Source organism: Spermophilus citellus (assembly GCF_964194105.1).
Source record: "Spermophilus citellus genome assembly, chromosome: 12".
NCBI classification, from domain to species: Eukaryota; Metazoa; Chordata; class Mammalia; order Rodentia; family Sciuridae; genus Spermophilus; species Spermophilus citellus.
In genome coordinates, this window is record NC_138198.1 from 70,562,372 (window position 1) to 70,582,416 (window position 20,045).

Sequence of the window (20,045 nt, forward strand, 5' to 3'; positions counted from 1 at the left end):
CACCCACCCCAAGGAACTCAGACCACTAATCCTCTACAGGCAGGCTGTGACACATTCCAGATCAAACTGAACCTGACATCCACCTGCTGGATCTGTTAACAGACACTACTAGCTGCCATCAGGCCCTAGGGCATGGCTAGGGCTGTGGGTCTTGCCACCCGTTAGGACTCCTGACTTCCTGCACAAGCACACTGCAATGGCGGAGAAACAGACTTGAAGTTGCCTCTGCTCCCAGGCTGCCTCAGTTTCTACCTCCACAGAACAGAGATAATAATACCTGCCCCAAAGGGCTGTTGGACAGATTAAAAGGGAAAATCCACTCAAAGTGTTAAATGACACCTAGTAAGTGCTCAATAAATGTGCGCCATGTCTCTAGTCTCTGTTTCCCAGACGACTCCCTTGGCCTTTGGAACAGAGAAAACGCCAGGTTTGCACCAGCCAGGTCCCTGAGTGTCTTTCCAAGCGCCTGGGGAAGCCCAGTGGAGAGGAAGGAGCGTAAGGACTAGGACCCAGGGGAAGTCTATAGGTGGAGGGCGGGAACAGGGCCCTTGGCTTGGAGTTCCGGAAGTATTTTGGAGAAATTCTCTGCAGGCCTGGATCGTAGGCTGGGGAACCTGCCGGCTCTGCTGGGAGGAGAAGAAAGACAGGGCTGGCAGCTTCAAGGCCAGTCTTAAGGGTGGGGGGCCTCCGGGCAGCCGCAGGGCGTTTCTTTAGGGTGGCCGCTTTCCCGTAGCGGCCCAGGACGCAGGTGAGCCTGTGCGGGCACCCGCTGGTGTCCCCTCTCCTCTCGCCAGCACCTCGGTCTGCAGGCGGGGCTGCCATCCCGCCGACCTTGCTGGCGCCTCCGCCCCCAGCTCCGCGTGCCCTTCAGGTTGTGGTGCTCCCATCAGGTTGAGGCTGGCTTCCAGCGGGCAGTCGGCCAGACCCCGGGCCGCCGCCGCGCGCACCCGGCGTCCAGGGCGGGGAGGGCAGAGGCGGGCCACCCTGGCCTCCCAAGGCCCGCCGACTGGACTCTGCCCCGCGGGCCTGCGTGCTGTCTGCGCAGGGTGGCCCCACCGCCAGGGGTCCACACCGCAAGCCGGGGTCCACATCCGCTCCCGCCCGTCGCCAGCCCTAACTCTAAGGCCCCCACCCGTGTGACGACGCCGTATCACCATCCCTGGCTTTGGGCACACTGATCCCTCAGTTGGCGCCAGTCGCTGCGCAGCGCAGACTCCGCCTGGCTCCCTGGCCACCTGCGGAGCGCGGAGCCGTCCAGCTCCACGGGAGGACCCCAGGGGCTGTTTCCCGCTGCCCTTTCCCGCTGACCTCGGAGGACCAGCCGCGAGGCTCACAGCCGCAGGGCCAGGCCTGCTTCCTGCTCGCAGGGACCTGGGCCTCGCCAGCTCCTGGGGTTCGCTCTGGGTACCGCCAGGGCAGCACCTAGTCCGCGCTCTTTTCCTCCAAAACAATAAACCTGCTTTGGAGGAACAGATTCTCTCCCCTGCTTGGGGGTGGTGCGTCCCCGGTTCGGGTTTGGGGCCCCAGCACAGCGGTTTCCAGCCACGGTCCCCAGCTAACAGGCCTAGCTTCTTTCTCGGGGACATTTTAAAGGCCAAGCTAGACTGGAGGAAGAGCAGTCTGGCCTTCGGGCTTGATCACCTCCCACTGCACCCTCCGGTGTCTTTCAGGGCCAGTTCTGGAGGGACATGGCTCCTCTGCTAGGGTTCCACGGGGCTGGCAGCAGTGGCCTAGTCCTGGCCTGTTGGCAGTTGCTGCCCCAGGGGTGACCTTCGATGACCCGGAGTGTTCTGCTCACCCGTGCATTCTGCAGGAGGCATTTCCTCTACTAGAATGGTGGAGTGACTACCACAGTGTCATTGGGGAAGTCGGGAGGTCCCAGCAGGAACAGGTTTGATGTAGTGCTGGGACCTTGGGAGAGACCTCACTGAGAAGACAACGCTGTTGGGTTGCTGAGAAGGGCACTGAAGCCACCAGGGTTGGTGAGCATGAGGAGGAGGCGCCAGAACTCTGGGGGGAGTTCAGGCTTTGCAGGCAGCTGGAGGCACCCAGGGCCCTGGCAGTGGGAGCCCAAGGACGTGAGGATGCTGGTAGGTGGGCAGAGGGTCCACTCTGGTCCCATAGGACCAGATGTTCTCTAACAACGTTATGAAAGAAGAAAAAACATATTAATCAGCCATTATGAGACTTCTTTTGATGTTTCTAGTTTTCAGTCCAGGTGTATGTCTGTTCCACACAACCAAAAAATAAAGAAAATCCAGAGTTAAAAGATGTAGCAGGGGTGGTATTCATATTTTCTCTTTACAAGAAGACTCATTAGAGCTTCCTTAGAGACATGTAAGAAATTCAGAGGTGCACACTTCATATAGAAGTTACTAGGGAAACTGAAACAATATAAAGTGAGTTTCTTTCATTTCTTTATGACACTGAGGGGACATTTAGCTAACCCAGAAGACATCTGCAGAAAAAGGCAATCTTGATTTTTAACTAGAAGAGGGAATCCTGAAATCCAAGACTATTAGTTTGGTGTTATTATCTGTTAGTACCAGAAAAGCTTCGTATCCACACCAGGATTCTGCTTGATTATAATGGGCTGCACATCCTACACATGCCTAATCCCATCATCACTTGAAAAAATATCATAAACCAAAACAGTGTTTAATACACCCAGGGAGTTTCATAGCTTAGGCTAGCCTTTCTTAAACATGCTTGGAAAACTCATATTAACCTACAGGTGGGCATATTGACAGAGTGTCCTAACTGCAGTATTGCTCAATCAACACAACTTGAAGCTTGGTTTCTACTGAATGTGGATTGCTTTTTGCACCATCATAAAAAAATTTAAAAAAAAATCCTAAATTGAACCATTTTAAGATGGGAATGGTCTGTGATTAAGTCTGGTCTTAAATTTGGAAATGTAGAGAATAAAAATGGCCATCATAATAGGTTAGCCTGCAGCAAAGCAAATAAAGTTCATACTGACAAGTATAATCAGAAAAATAATACTATAAATTTTATTTTCCAAAATTTTTAAAACAAGGGAAGCTTTAAAAAATGTCATATGGAATTGCAATGTAAAAACCAAAACTGCAATTTATGTTGTAATTCCAAATATATAAATGAAATTGATAGAAAGTCAATCTCACATATTTAAAATCTGGTATGGAACATTGAGTGAGTTGCTTTTGGATATATCTTTATCTTTCCCCCCATTTTTAAGTTGCAAAATATATATAACACAATTTACCATCTTATCCATTTTTAAGCACACTGTACCATTAATGGTATTAAATACAATCAGATTATTGTGCAACCATCACCACTATCTATTTCCAGGACTTGAAAACTGAAACTCCACACCCATCTGCTCCCTCCCTGCATTTCCCGGCAACCCACGTCTGCGTTCTCTCTGCTAACTCATGTAAGTGGGATCATATGATATTTGTTCTTCTGTGTCTTATTTCATTTTGCCTAAGGTCCTCAAGGTTCATCTGTGTCATAGCATGCGTCAGAATTTCCTTCCTTTTGAAAGCTGGATCATGTAACACACACATGCTTTATTTTGCACATCTGTTCACCCATCTATGGACACTTGGGTTGCTCCCCTGTTTTGGTTGCTGTGAATCATGCTGTCTTGAACATGTATACACAGCTGTGTGTGGACATCTCTATAGGAACGATGACTCTGGGCTTTCAAACAAAGTAGAGAGTAGGCTCCATCATGAACTTGGCCCCGTGTCACTGGATTTTCACAGGGTTGGAGGTGGCATGGGTGGGGTCGTGTGGAAGGAGGTAGGGTCGGGGAGCTGCTGAAGTGCCTCTCTGGAGATGGTGATTCTTAGGTGAATAGAAGGCCAGCAGGTGAGCCTTGCTCAAGAACAAACCTCAGGCTGAGCACCGGTATGTCAGAGTGACTGTGAAAGCTGAAAGCCACAAAGGCGCCAGTGCCCAGCTCTAGACCCCTGCAGCAGTTTTCTGAGGGGGGACCTGGCGTCTGTGCACTGTCGAGCCTCTGTAGGTGCTTCTGATTTGACAGCCTAGGGCTGGGGACAGCACGGGCTGGGGACAGCACAGCCTGGGACCATGGAAGGAAAAGTCAAAGTGCCTCTTTCCTCCTCTGGGAAGGTAAATGTCAAGAGGGGCTGTTTTGATTTGTAAAACTCTGTGAATCCATAGGAGGCAAGACAGCCTTCATGTTGCCCTTGAACAAGGGAGAAGTGAGATGTTCTTCCCACCAGCCATGAACAGGCCCTGTGCACCGGGCAGTCACCCAGTGGGAAGTGGCTTGTGAACCGTCCTGTCAGAATTCCCAAGAGCACCAGATGGAAGGAGCTTTGCAGAAGCAGGTGGGAGGTGGACAAGGTCACTTTTGTGGTGATCACAGAGGTAGGCGAGGAGCTGGGACAGAGACCTGCCCCTGCCCCCAGGGTTCTTTGAGGACCTGTGCACCTCATAGGACCTATGGGTTCAGTGACACTGCTGGAGAGTCCCACACATCCATTCTTAACTGGATTTGTGACATCCTAACTGATGGAGCTTGTTTGCTTGTATATTAAAAATGACCTTGAAGGCAGGCTGTGATCTCCATTCTTTGGGATTTTATAGACGAGTAAATGTCAAATAAAACTTTTGGGATTGACATATGGTTACCAGCTTTTATATGAAGTAAGGACAATAAAAATTCTAAAAACTATGCTCTCCTATCACCATTTCATAAGGAGGGTTGTTTTAACATCAGAAGGAAGGATACCTTGAGTCTGGAAACTCCACCCCTGAATTTGGAAGAACAACTCTGTATTGCTTGTGGCTTCCTCCTTCTCTGAAGACACAAGGAAAGTGTATCGCCAACTTGTCTCTGAGGACTGAGGCTCCTCTGCCTTGACTATTTTAGGACAGCTGTACCAATTGCAGATGTTATCAATTTCCTTGAAGAAGTGGTCTCAGGGATTTTAAGGGAACACCGAGGAATTCAAAGGCTGAAGTGTCTGTACCCTGCCTCAGTTTCCACTGTTCAGAGCTGTGTGGTAAATGCTGGCTGCCAGAAACCATCATTGCTTTCAAAAGAAGTAAAAAAGACAGACTGTGGCAAACAGAATCATGGAAACTTGGAGTTGGAAGGTTCCTTAGCCATGATCTCATCCATCCCTGTGGTTTTCACACTAGCCTCCTGCTCCTCAGAGCCCAGCAGTGCTGCTGGCACTGCAGACCTGACTTGAATTGTTTTAATCACAGAGCTTCTGATAAAGTTCATTTGCTTAAAAAAAAAAAAAAGCTGAATACCAACAATTTAATTCATCTCTAATTTAGTGGAAAGACGAAGATTGAAAGCAGCACATTTTCCTGAGGCCACCCATTCAGCTGGTGACACACACAGTGGGTAGGGCTGGAGGACTCCTGCGGTTGAGCCTTCGGTCTTAAGTGTTCCCACAAAGGTCCCCGTGGCAAAGGCTTGCACCCCAAGGTGCTGCTGAGAAGTCGTGGGGTCTTTCGGAGGTAAGACTCAGTGGGGGGTCTTTAGGTCACTGGGGATGCACCCTTGAAGGGGACTGTGGGCCTCAATCCCCTCCTCTTTTTTCCCCTTTCTGGTCCTGAGGTGTCTGCCTGCTCTGCCATGTTGAGGGCAATATTTTGCTCCAGGGCACACCTGGCCATTCAGTGCCTTGAGAAAAGATTCTGCTTTTCTTTTTTTTTTTCCCACTTCTGAGCAACAGCTCCCCATCCCTGGTACTCCCAAGGCCCTTTTCCTAACAGTGATGTCTGAGTACAACCTGGATCACTCTGCTTTCTGGATGGACACTGCCTCCTAATGCAGCTGGCAAGTATAACGGAGTCCCTGCCTCCCCCGGGCTCCTGCTTGCCCCGGGCTCCTGCTTGCCCCAGGCCCCTGCCTTCCCCGGGCCGGGCCTGATGCTGGGGCTCTGCACATGTGATTCTTTATAGACAGGACCTCTTTGCTTTTACCAGTAGTTATGCCTGACCTCTGGGGCTCAAGCTCCCAGCTCAGAACACAGTGGCGGAAGGAATGTTCCTAAACAAGTAAATTCAACAAGGAGCCCTTTTCAGGTTGGGTATAAGCCATTTAAATTCAATTCCACAAAATGGCCCAGCTTCAAATAAAATCACATATTTATTCATTTCTTCCTTCTTAAATAAATAAAAGCACTATGCAAAACTTTATTTATATTAATTAAATCCTAATAGTTTTATAAAAAGTTGAGTGTTGGTATCTAGCAATCCTATTACTTTAGCATCCTATCTCATATAACCATCCAACATTTACCTTTGATTTCAAGCATTTATAAAATTAGCATTTTAACACAATACCATACATTCAGTACTAATTTCATCTGAAACAATCATTAAATAATTATTAAATAATAGAACATGATACCAAGGGAAAAGGAAAGCACTTAAAGATTTTCCAGACGCTTGTAAGAAAGAAACACATCAGGGTATCCCTCCTGATGTGGGGGCATGATTTGACCTATGACTAAAAGGCACTTGGGAGAGTGAATTGGTTTTTCAAACTGAAAGGATATTTGTGTTGATTGATATTCTTGAAAGATTCAAACCCTGAATCTTTCATGTTAGGAAATGAATGTACACCAGGGAAAGTGACTTATTTAAAGTTACAGAAGGTCTTCTGATAACAAATCTAGAATCTTTTTCATTTCATAATGTTTATACTATAATATAATCATATTTTTTGAAAGATCAAGCCAGATATGAGCTGGGAACAGTGGTGCATGCTTGTAATCCCTGCAACTTGGAAGGCTAAGGCAGGAGGACTGAAAATTTGAGGCCAAACTCAGCAATTCAGCAAGATCCTGTCTCAAAACAAACAAACAAACAAACAGAACTGGGGACATGGCTTGGTGGTGGAGAGGCCCTGTGTTCAGTCCCCAGTGCCCAAATCAAAACTAAAGCCAAAAGATCAAGTCACATATCAAGGAAAGCAAATCACGACATCTGAAACTAACAGACCCTAAAATAAGAATTTAATAAAAATATAAGCCGACCACTGTGTTGGGACAGTATCATCAGTGTGGACACAGTGCTGATGACACCGACAGCGGCAGCTCGCTGGTGTACTGATTCATTCACACACTTGTGTGTCACTCTCTCTGTGTGTTGGCTGTGTTCTCTGTATCACTGGAGTTAAATGTTTTCCACAGAAACTTCTCATTGGGTTTCCAGAGGGAAGTTTCCTGCCCTTCCTTCCTTTTGCAGTGTACGGCAAGGGGTGCTTTTGCACACAGGGTCTCTATAACTGCTACGTCGGTGAGTTTACTGAGACTGTCCTCATTCTGCTCATTCAAGATGTCCCAAAAGTATTTTGGTCTCTGTTTTGTTTTTTCCATGGGCCTTGAAAGAACCTTCTTTGGCAGTCGTGTGGGACCGTTCCCGTGACTTTTAAAGAGGTCATCGAGAATAGAGGTGTCACCAAGCAAGCCTTCCACAGAAGCATTTCCGAACTCTGGATTTTCTACCTTTTTGTCTTCTGACTTGCAAAGGGGTCTGTTTCTTGAGATGCCTGTCCCTGTGAGGTCCTTTGGGACTTGCTTGGTATTTTCCAGCTGCCTCTCCTGTGCCTCTGACTTGCCCTTGGGAGAGTGGGAGGCCGCCGGGTCTCTGGAGGCTTGCCCATCGTCCCCACTGTCAATCTCGTGAGCAGAGCTAATAGGTGATTTTGCAGTTTCTGAATCATAGAAAGTGCCTCTTCCTGACACGCACCGTCACTCTGAAACTTAACTGATTTTCCTTTAGATGCTTTTGGACTGCAAATTTGAGAAATTTGGTTGGTACAATCTCTAAAGGACAAACTTTTAGAATGTGATGGTTTTCTTTTTATAAAAGAGTTTCTTTCTTTACATTTATTTCTGGTACTCTCTCCTTCCTTGTGGGCAGATTTGATGAATTCTGAAGCAGAATCCACGAAAAATTCTTTCACCTCCAGATGCTGAGAAGCATAAAAGTCTCTTAGCATTCTCTGTCGATCTTCTGAAGTGGCGTTAGTTATATGTATAGCAAATTCCTTTACAGAAGACAGGTTAAAGAAAGAAGCCATTTCTTCAAATTGTTTTCTAAAGATTGAATGAAGAAAATCAGTGGTTATTTTCATTATATTTTATTTTTAGAAAAATCATCATCAATGATAGGAAATGTAGAGGCAAAGTTATGTAATTTTGTTCCGTTAGTTTATGTCTGCTTAATTCCACACAAGAATGCATTTTATCACGGCCTCTTTCCTTATGCTACTAGGAAAATTATGTTAGCCCATGAAATCACCAGCTTTCTTAAGTTATTCTGATTTATGCTATCAGGTATTTTCTGGGAATTATGGGATTCCAGCTGGCTACTCCTCCAGTGAGCCAATTTATGACTGACATGAGAATCATAATGTATATTTGAAAATCTATATTGTATTAAAATCCATGAAATAATATTGTCAAAGGGTTTCAGTGAACAGAAAGAAAATTCTGAAGAATTAAGAAAGAAATATTTTTCTTTCTCTCTCCTTTACCCTTTTTCTACAAATACAGCATAGAAATTTTATAAGATTTTTTCGATGAGCCTAAAAGGAAAGTTGTAAACTGTTAAGCCTTGATTCTTTTTTTTTTTCAATTGGTCCACTTTTAGTATAGACAGCTTGAGAGGTGAGATATTATTTGAAGAAGTTGCAGTTTTAGTATAGGATATTAATAATAAACACTGTTACATGAATGGATGAGGAGGCGGGCCTTCTGGAACCCTGGTGAGATGGAGGCAGAGGAATGACATGGCCACCTGGGCCACAGACTACTCCTCTCCATTGGTGAGCATGCTATGAACTGAGTTCCCCCCAAATTATGCTGGAGCCCCAACACTCCATCTGGCAGTAGTTAGGGTCAGGGCCTCTAGGGAATCAGTGGTCATGAGGTTGTAAGGGTGGGGCTCCAATCTGGCAGCATTAGTGTCCTCATGAGAAAAGAGGCCACAGAGCTGGCCCAGGGCCTTCTTACAGGTTCCCGCTTTCACTGCCCTTGAAGTAATGGGATGTTATTGTTCTGTTTGTTCATAGTTCCCGCTCCACCCCTCCCTCCTGCCACACGAGAACACAGTGAGAAGGAGGCCATCTGCAAAGTAGAAAGAAGACCCCCATCAAAGACTGAATTGGCTAATGCCCTGATCTTGGACTTCCTGAGTCTGGAACTCTGAGGATAAATCTCTGTTGTTACGTTATCCATTATGGTAGCTCAAGAAGAAGACAGAGGGTACTGATTGCTGATATTGAATTTATGTTTGTAAATACTTCTTTAAAAAAAGCCAAAGATAGTGTTGTAGCACATAATTAAAATCCCAAAGTTTTAGGATTTTTACTTGTATTTTATACAGTAGCTCTTTTAAAAACCCATTTATTCATTCCACAAATATTTATAGAGCCCTATTATGTGCTAAGTACTACACACCAGTGAACAAAACTCCTTAAGGAGTTTATAGTCTTAACTGGGGAGGACAAATGCAGGAAAGTCAAACTACAAGAGGGCAGAGATACCAAGTACAGAGCCCAATTGGCACCCACAGCAGAGGCACCCACGCCAGGGATTACTGGTGGGCAAGCTGGGGGTGGGGTTCTCTGCTGTCATCTCAGGTCAGGTGAAGATGAGTGAGGAAGCTTGCTGGGAAGAGGGGACACACACAGGTTCACTTCCAAGGGGACAAGGTGCATGGAGGGACAGGAGAAACTGCAAAGAGACAGCTGACAATCATAAAGGGTCAACAGCCAAGGTGAGAAGACTGAATTTATGTGATGCAAACAGAGAGTTCTTAGGATAAAATAATGATTTCTTTTTAGTGTACATAAGTAAGTAGGAGCTTTTATGTCATGTTATTATTATTTTTTTACCAGCCATTCTGGGCTACATAAAGTGTGTGTTTCCTTGGGCTTTAGTGGCACTCCATAGCGCGTGCTTGCTTCTTCCTTTTGTGACTTCAGATGAGCACTGTGGCTTCTAGTACTCACTAGAGTGTCTTATTAAATGTTCCAAATCCAGACACACACACACCTGACCACCAGCGACTCTCATCTCAGACACAATACTAACTTACCCACATGTGCGTGCTCCCACACTTTTTTCTTAGAAATTGCCAATGTTCTTTTTGGAAAGCGAGCATGTTCTTAAAAGGTTCCAGTTTTTAGTTCAAATGAGGTAATATGATATTATTTTGTTTATTAATCATCTCCAAATCCATTTTTGTGACCTTTCTAACAAATATTTGTGCTTGCAAAGAGTTAGAGATTGGCAGGGTTGCAAGCTGATGTCTTTTATTTACCCAAGACTTGGTAGTGTCTTGGCAGCTGCCAAAGAAACTTCACCTCTGCTGGGCTGAAACCATGACCTCACCCGTGACCCTGTGGTCTGTCACCTCTGGGAGGACAGCTGTTTCAAACCCTGTTTAGCCTGAGTAGTCTGCAAGAAAAGTATGCCACATGGTTGCCCCTAACAGGAAAAGTAATGATTATCATTCATTTTATTTTTGCCTTTTAACTTGATTTCCTAATTCTGGGTCTTCAAAAGAACTTTCTCCAAGAATTTAAGGTAGTACAACCAGGGGCAAAAGCTAGTCACTTTGCAAGCAAAAATCACTAAGCCTGAGTAAACTACCATAAACCACTTGGGGAAAGAGGAAAAAGGGAAACCAAAGATAGGTATCATTCAGCAAGGGCATGAAGAGTAGTTCTATATCATGGAGAAAGCTCCACACCTCTCCCCTTTCCCTGAGGAGGCAGGGAGCAGCACAACTGGAGTCACCTTGTCTCTGCCTAGGCTTTCTGAAGGAATGGCAAGCTGAACCTCACTCAGATGATCACGTGGTTGCTGAGGCTCAGAGCCTTAATGACTGACCAGGATGACTGGTGGGGACCAGGGGAATCAGACCCTGGCACTCTAATATTAGACAATCCTCACCCCTATACTTAGCAAGAGGCATCAGGTACAGTTGCACATGCCTGTAATCCTAGTGGCTTGGGAGGCTGAGGCAGGAGGATCACAAGTTTAAGGTCAGCCTCAGCAACTTAGCAAGGTCATGCCCCAAAATAAAAAAAAATAAAAAGAGCCGGGGATGTAGCTCAGTGGGAAAGTGCCCCTGGAGTCAATCTTCTATCTATCTATCTATCTGAAAGAAGAAAAAAGTAGGCAAAACTAATTGTTACACTTTTATAAAAAATACACACTGCCCAAGGGAATAAAGGCACCTGTATTCCTTAAAGACTGATGAGATGTCCATGGGCAGCCTCAGAAACATAATTGCCCAGAGTGGAAGACCCTGCAAAAGTCCTGGGAACCAATGTTTGCGCAGGCAGGGACATGCTTGCCTGTCTGCACAACAGCAGGCAGCTCTCGAGAGCCACCACCCCAGCTTCCCAAGGAGCTGAGGGACCAGTCTTTCCAGGGCAGCTGAAGACCAGTTCCCTGGGAGGTGCACCCCCCAACCCCTGCCAGGGAAGCATTTTGAACCCACAGAGCCAGCATCATTTTCCCACTGTCCCAGGGCCACCAGGGCCAGCCCCGTAAGCCTCCTTTGGCCTTTGCTTCCTGCTGAACACTCCAGATCCTGGATTGACACAGCCTCCTGCTCCACCCTCTGTTATCAGTATCCATAACATCAGTGTCCACGTGGCCTTGCCACCCAAAACCCGGCCCACCCATTTCGTCACTGACCTCCAAAGACTCATCTCAGTTCAGGTCAGCTTGCTTCCAGGGTCCTATCTGCCACTGTCATCACCACCAGTTGCACAACCTCCAGGGCCTGGAACGCAATCATCTTATGCTCCCGCTCAGCTGCTCCCTGGCCCAGGACAGCAGTGCTGTCGAGAACTCCTGGCCTCACTGAGCCCTCCAGACCACCGCTCACTCCCACTGGCTCGCTCTCCTCCTCTGTTCAGCTTAGATTCATTTTGTAATCATTCTTTTACAAACAGCCTTCAGCTTTCTTGACTCTCCCCCCTCACTCTAGCCCCTGGTAAGACCTGGCCATCTCTCTGTTCTGTGCCTACAACAGAGCAACTGGAGCTCGTTGGACAAAATCTGCAGGAATGGATGGATGGTTGTACAAACTCACTCTCAAATGGGGACTCACATTGCCCAGGAATTCCAGTCCAGCTAAGCTTGATTTCCTGTTCTGTAATTTATTTGTTACTTTGTTCCCTCTGAATATGGCTTTAATTGCAGATTCACTGAGAAAATCCATCATGTCTGTGTCCATGATGGTCCCTTCTTTTTCAGTGCCTCTCCAAGGCCAGCTGTGGCCACTGGTCTGGACACTGCCTCTCCAGGGTGTCATTCCTGTCCTCACCTCTCTGCAAGGTCCATTCCCCATGAGTCTTCTCCCTCAACACACCCTACGTAGTTCAATTATCTTCCAACTTCAAAACACCTCACCCTGGTCCCCATGGTACCCTCCGGCTACTGCGCCTTTCCATATCCAAACACAAAGAGCTGTCCAGGGCCTGCCGGCTCCCTGCTAGCACCCCTCACCCTGGCATCCACCCACAGATTCTCTCGGACTGCCCATGCCAAGTGGCAAAGAGCTCTGTTGGCAGCTACCAAGGGCACTTTCTGCTCCACCCCAGGCTGCAGCATAAGATGAAGTGAACGCTCCCTACTTCAAACCCCCGGGGCCTCAGGCCCTGCCCTGCCTCTGCCCCAGCCCACGCTGCTGCTGTTGCTCCAGGAGGACGGGCCGCTCCACGTTGTCGGGGCTTCCCCTCCTTCCCATCTCTGCTCCCCGGCTGCTTGCACAATGCTGTGGGTCCAAAACCATTTACAATCTATATGCTCCTGATGCCCAGATTTACAACTCAAACCCCAACCCCAGAGTGGCATATTCACTGCCTGTGTGACATTTCCATAGAATATCAAACTTCATATGAGTGAAAAAGAACTGACTTTTTGTTTTTCACTCCAAACTTGTTTCTCTCCCAGTTTTTCTCACTCAGAAAATCTACTCTGTGGCTTAAGACAGGAAGTTAGGGGCAATCCTGTTTTCTTTTCTCCCCAAGTCAGTCCATCACCAAAGGGAACTATCCATTTGGCTCTATTGCCATGGCAACCACTTTGGTGCATTCATTAGTGTGGCTCCTTATCGTCCCCATCCCTCCCACTGTCTCCCCACATCCACTTCCCCCTCCCACACCGAAGCTGAAGCCACCCTTTAAACACATGGAGCAGGCCCCACTCTTCTTCCACAGGTCTCCAATGCATCGCAACAAAGTCCAAGTCCTTCCCACAGGCTCCAGCCCCGCCTGTCTCATCCTCATCTCATGGGCTGTTGGCTTTATTTTTCAGGAGTCTGACACTGTCCCTGAACACCCAGCTGCTCTCAGGGATACTCCTAATCAGGTTCTGGGCATGGTCATCTGTCAGGTTTCAGTGCAAAAGAAATAATAATAATTATATCATTAGCAAGAATGATGACCTGTATGGAGAGGTCTTCCTGACTGCTCACTATAGAGCAGCGTCAACCCTGCCATGCATCTCAGTTCCCCGGTCAAGGCAGTCTATTTCTTTCCTATAACACCACTTTATAACGACTCACTTATGTGCTTTTTTACTTTTTAAAACCTTAAGGTTCAACGTCAGCTCCTTTCCTACCACATTGTGAGCTCTATGCCTGTCTTTCCCTCTGTATGTTCAGCACATAGCACAATGCCTGGTCATGTATTAGGTGCCCAATAAATAGATGATGAATGAATGAAAAAGTGTACTTAAGAGCTCATTTTTTTATATACAATGATTTCATTTTTAAAAAACCAATTTAGGGATTAGCCCTTTAAAAACATCTAAAATATTTGAAGTTTATTTTTTAAAGTATGCAAATTCAGATTTTTCTGAAACAGTTATGCCAAGTATGGTTATAATTTAATTTGTATATTTTATTAAGGATCCATATTTCTTTTGATAATTGTTGCTAAAGTTCCATGTTATCACATGTGACATACCTGCGGATTCCTTTTGGTGTTTCTCCAATTATGAAGGTCGTCTGGTCTGTACGGTAGACTTTTTTCGTCTTCTGACTTACAGGGTGTGAAACGCACAGGGGAGAGGAAACGGGTCCTTCACTTGGTGGCTGGTCTGTCCTCGTGTGTGTCACTGTAGCTGGGTTCGCTTTTTCTTCATATGTCTGGAAAAAGGGAAGGAACGAAAGGTTGGTTTTGGTCAAAGAAGGAAGATGTATTACTTTCCCCCAATATGCTCTTTTTAATGAAGTACACATTCTCCATCTGAAATTATTGTCAGAAGATGTCAATCTAGACCTTTAAAAAGATGAAATGGGGAAAATAGAACTATTTCTATTGCTGAGACTGGACATACTGATATACATGTTGAGAGCTACTGTCCCAAATAAAGGTACCAATTAATGACTATATAAATGATGGAATAAAAATGGGTACTCTTAAAATCTTTAAGTTCAGTACATTTGAGTGGTGATTTTTCTCAAAATTATTGAGTAGTCTTTGTTACTTAATTTTACAAAGTAGCCAAACTTATAAAAAGGAACAATTTCATGTGACGAATAAATCATTTTCATCAATCCTAGTTTTCAAACTCTGCTGGATTGCAAGAATATCTAGTGATTTCAAGAGGCTACTACAGTTTGTAAACTATAGATAGAATCAAACATTTTAGACTATGGGCTGCTTGTTAAATGTAAATTGTTAGCAAGAGTAGGTTAAAAAATAATTTTAAACAGTATGGTTCCTGTTTCCTTGACAATTGTGAATAGGTGGAAAGCCCCGTTCCATTCCCCAAAGAGAAATACTGGATACAGTTCCACAACAATTACAAAAATAAAGTTATATTTGAGCTCAAAAATAAGAAAGTTTCTAGGTGTGAACAACAAAGAAGTGACACAGTGGTGAGTGAGAGCTGACACTAAGCAACTCACAGGGCAGAACCTCATCCACAGGTACAAAGGGCAGAGGGAAGATGGAAATGATTCAACTCCCTGCATTAAAAAAATGAAGAAACAAACAAAAAACACAGGAGGTATGAGGAGAATATCTGATTTTCAAAGGAAAGCCTAAACTAGGACACAGCATAGACACAAGCCACCTTTTTCCTCTAGACAGAGTTATTGCAGAAAAAAATGAAATGCCCAGCTGATGACATTGTGGAGTCTGATTTTGCACCACCTGGGTAGTATGGAAAACTCAATCTGAAAACCAACATAAAAAAGACTGGCTAAGAACTAGGGAAAACTACAGATCTAAATGAGGGGTGACTACAAAAACATACCATAGAAAGACTTCCATAATCCAGAGAATGGTTATGATTCCAATGGGGGTAAAAAGAGTTAGGATAAAAATTATAAAGAACATATGAAACCCAACACCATGAACATTGTCAGATGCAACAAAGATGAGAGCTCATACCTGAGGAATTGTAAATAAAGCAATGTGAATGAGACTTTAAATTTTCACCAGGTCTAGAAAGATAAAAGAAGGAATAGAATCCACTAGCAAGAATGAGGCATTGTATAGACAGATTTGGGAAAGAACTAAATGCAAACTTAAAAAAAAAAAGAGAGAAAGAAATATAGTTCTGAAATAAAAAATAGAAAGAGACTCAATACATTGGATAAGTAGTAGAATAAACATCCTTATAATAGTTGCCTAACTGAAAAAATAAAATTACTCAGAATGCAATATAGGAATTTAAAAGGAAGAAAAGGAGGGAAATTAAGAGTCAGAAGACATACCAAAACTTCTAAAATGATAGAAGGAAAGACCAGAGAAAATGGAAGAGATTATGTTAATGAGATAATAGTTGAAAATTAAAGAAGGCATGAATCTTCAAACTGAGAAAAGAAAGAGAATCCCTATTGGCAAAAATTAGTCTGTATTTTGGTGGATTACATTTAGAGGGAATATCTTAAAAATTCCCATAGAGAAAAATCAAGGTATCTGCACAGAAGTGATAAACTAACATCAGATTCTTCATTAATATTCCCACTGCCAGATGATAATGGGATGATACCTTTAACATGCAGAGAGAAAAAAAACTGTCAACTTGGAATTCTATACATAGTTAAACTATCATTTTCAAGCATACAAAGACCACCAGTGTTTAATCGACACAGATTCTCGCTAATGATATAATTATTATTATTTCTTTTGGTAGGGTTTCTATTGGATTGAAGTGGTACACATTCAAAGAATATAGAAAGGAAATGTTTTTTAATTCCTCAAGTATTCACTAAATACTCACTATGTTTTTGCCACCATGCTATGCATTTGAGCTATGGAGATGTGAGTATATTTACATCCACAAGAAGGTCCTACCCTTAAGGAGTTTAAATGTTTAGCCTATTTTAAAAAATATATGGCATATTTAGCTTTTTTCTTTTATACATTTACCTGTTTAACTTATATTCAAGTTCATTTTATTGACCAAAAGACAAAACATGGTATGTTCTTTAGTAGCAATCCATTTCTAATGAAAATAAATTGACATCTTTACAAGTTTTGTGACTCAGATGGATAAACACAAAATGACAGCTGACCAGCTTGAGCCAGGGCTTTGCAGTAATCAGTAGTATTAAAGATACTTTCCTTAAAGACAATTTTTTTTGCAAAACTGTACCTTAAAACATTATTAATAAAGAGAAAAAATGTAGAATCATTAAGAATAAGTTTAAAAGAGATTTGATGCATTATTTCCATCAAAAATCAGATGAACATTCAATATTCTAAAGGTTGATAACCTTAGATGATCCCCAGAAATAACTTTCCATTATTTTAAGAAGAGATGGAACACTTATCTGAAAGTAAAGCGAGTTAGCAGAAAGAGAAGGCTAACAGGAACACTCCCTTCCTCATATCCTGTAAATTCCTGGGGCCTTGGAGAAATTATGCCAGGCAATGGCAATTCTCCATTATTTACATGATCACACTGGATATTGCTGACTATGGCAGCAGTACAAAGTTCACATTTTGTACAAACATGTTTTTTTTCAATCACTTTTATAAATTCGTCAGAAAAATTCAGGCTTTGCAACCACAATTATCAAACAAGTGGATCTTTACATTTTGCCAAGTATTCCATTTCAAAACCCAATTCTTACAACCAATAATAAAAAGGTAAAATTATTTTTCTATTAAATGGGCTCAGTATCCTAACTTTTGTTTTTTAAAAATCTATCTAGTTTCAGATTTCCATTTGGTAAGAGACTTTAATCAGGTTGTGAAGCACAATCTGGAATTTACCTGGGTTCTGTTAGCTGCCTAGGTTGATGTGGGATGGCAGCTCCAAGGGAGAACACAACACACTGTGCGCTAGGAAGGGTGTGTCAGTTTCCTGTTGCTGCCATAACAATTCACCACAAAATTATTGACTTTAAATGATATAAACTCATTATCTTAAGTTTCTATAGGTCACTGAGTCTGATGTGGGTCTCACTGGGCTAAAATCAAGGTGCTGGCAAGGCTGTGATCCTTTTTGGATGTTTAGGGTAAAATCCATTTCCTTGCTCTTCTAGCTCTCAGATGCTGTCCACAATCTTTGTTTTGTGGTCCTCTTCAAAAGCCAGCAATTCTTCTCTAACACTTTCTCCATGGTCATATCACCCTCTGACCTCAGCCAGGAAAGGTTCTCTGCTTTGAACAGCTAACATGATTAGACGGGGGCCCATCCAGATAATCCAGGATCAAAGGATCCTGGTCATCTGATTAGCACCCTTAACTGCATCCATGCAAAGAAGCTATCTCAAGGCCACTGATTTAACCTTAATTGCATCTATGACTTTAACTCCCTTTTGTCAGGTAAAGAAACATATTAACTGGTTCCAGGAATTACTTCATGAGCATATTTGGGGAGGGTGTTATTCTGCTTCCCATTGTAGGGGGAATATGGACTCTTAACCTGGGTTTCAAGGTTATGCAGATGGGTGTCAGTGATTTCAGAAGGGGTGTCTATGAATCTTGAAGCTGTACAACCACACTTTTCAGACACAAGAGTCTGTGACTGTTTTAAGTGGCAACACTGTTTATGTAATTTTCAAGAAGTCTTATTTTTCTTTGAAAAACAATACCTGTTTGAATTTATAAGCATTTTGGTGTTCTTGTTAGAAAAGTAAAATTTTCCTGCCTTACAGTAAGAGTATAGTCAATCTTTTACAACAGTCTACACGAGGAAAATATGCCACAGTGCAGCCACTGTTGCAGCGACAGCCCATCTCTTCTGCACTGTGAAGTACAAGGTCTGTGGCCAGACCAAGAGATTCTAGATTGTGTGGCTAGATTCAAAATTTGTTCATTCCCACTTAGGTGGCAGCTATAAAATCCAGATGTGGAAAGACCACGGTGCAGCAGCGACAGTAATGAAGACCCAAGGAAGGAGGAGCGCAGTAAAACGAGGCGGAGCAGGAACTGAAAAGGCACAAGTCCTTCTTAATGTTAGGACAGAGGATGAAGCTCCTTGTGCTGCTCAAGAAAGCAAAATAACATCACCCCTCTTTCCTCCGGGGGACAGAGTGGCCAGCAACTAGAGTGCTGTGTGTACTGCATGGAGAATGTTGTGTTACAACAGGAAGGAAGAAAGCAAAACTCCCATGTGAAAGCTCCCAACTGCCCCTAACTTTCCTAAAAGGGATTCTTCAAAAGTATCTACCAAGAATTAAAGGTACTAAACTCTGTGATTCTGATTATGGTTATGAAAATAAAACAAGGAAGAAATTATGAAGACAAGAGCTCTGTGCAGCCAGATACAGTGGTGAGCACCTGTGTGACTCAGGACTCTGAGACAGAGGATGATAGGTTCAAGGCCAGCTTCACCTAGGCCACTTAGCAAGACCCTGTCTCAAAATACAAAATACAAAAGGGCTGGGATGTAGCTCAGGGGTAAAGTGCCACTGGATTCAATCTCCAGTATCAAATACTTTGTGCAGTATTTGTATAGTAGAAGTATTTCTGCTAATACTCTATTTTAGAAGGTGTTACACTATTAAAGCATAATTTATCACTTAGTAATTGCTATGTTCATGATCAGCTCCACCAATTATTAGACTTTGTTTGGTACTTCCCCTATAGTATTTATATAAAAAAAATCAAATTCTATTTTTGGAATATATATCAAAACTAAAATCTACTAAGAAATGTAAGAAATGCAGTAACTACTCTTAGATAATATAAACAGAGTTTAAAAATCCATTTGATGATAAAAACTAATTGAACAAAAAATGGGGCTGCTTGTGAAGTTGAATTTATTGCCAAATGTTGAACTAATATTCTAACTTCTGAGTAGTAACACCTTTCCTTCTTTAGATATACACATTCTAAGATGGAGCAGTCAGGCAGAACTGAAAGAGGAGGGAGAAGCCCTTTCCCCTTTAGACCACAGCTAAATAAGTTAAAAAGGTAAAAGGTAGGCTAAGGCTAGTTATATAGATACTAATTTCACTTATACAGTCAAAACTTTAAACACAAAATATTATCCTTATAAAAATAATTATTAAAAATAAAATTTAGCATATAAAATTATCTAATCCATCTAAAACATTAAAATATTATTTCTAGAAATGGTAATTGTTCTAATACAGTCTGGCCAAAATAGTCTCTTCACTTAGCCATGATTAAATGTTTAACTTGAAATGGATCATTTGGCTGGGTGTGGGCACACACATCTGTAATCCCAGCTATTTTGGAGGCTGAGGCAGGAGAAACTCAGGTTTGAGGCCAGCCTCAGCAAAACCCTGTCTCAAAGTAAAAAATTAAAAGGGCAGGCTGGGGATGTGGCTCAAGTGGTAGCGTGACCGCCTAGCATGCGTGAGGCACTGGGTTCAATTCTCAGCACCACATAAAAATAAAATGGAGATACTATGTTCACCTAAAACTAAAAAATAAATATTTTAAAAAAGGGCAAAGGGCTGGGATATAGCTCAATGGTAGAGTGCCCGTTGGTGTGATTCCTAAAAAAAGGCTCATTTCAAAGACTTAATATCTGCTTTGACATAATTTTGATAAAGTTATCAAATCATAGTTGATTTTTTTCTGATATAAAATGTTT

At 43.3% G+C, this 20,045-nt stretch overlaps 1 protein-coding gene across 1 annotated transcript in view; it reads right to left on the reverse strand.

Moving 5' to 3' along the window:
- Positions 1–6,104: 6,104 nt before the first annotated feature.
- The window catches only part of LOC308631648 (DNA excision repair protein ERCC-6-like 2), a gene marked incomplete at its 5' end in the record, with an annotated part of 80,202 nt that continues 66,261 nt past the window's right edge, over positions 6,105–20,045 (reverse strand). The window contains 3 exon segments of the mRNA XM_081263028.1: positions 6,105–7,708; positions 7,711–8,084; positions 13,982–14,163. Of these exon segments, the coding sequence (XP_081119154.1) occupies positions 7,116–7,708; positions 7,711–8,084; positions 13,982–14,163 (1,149 nt within the window). The 3' untranslated portion in view covers positions 6,105–7,115.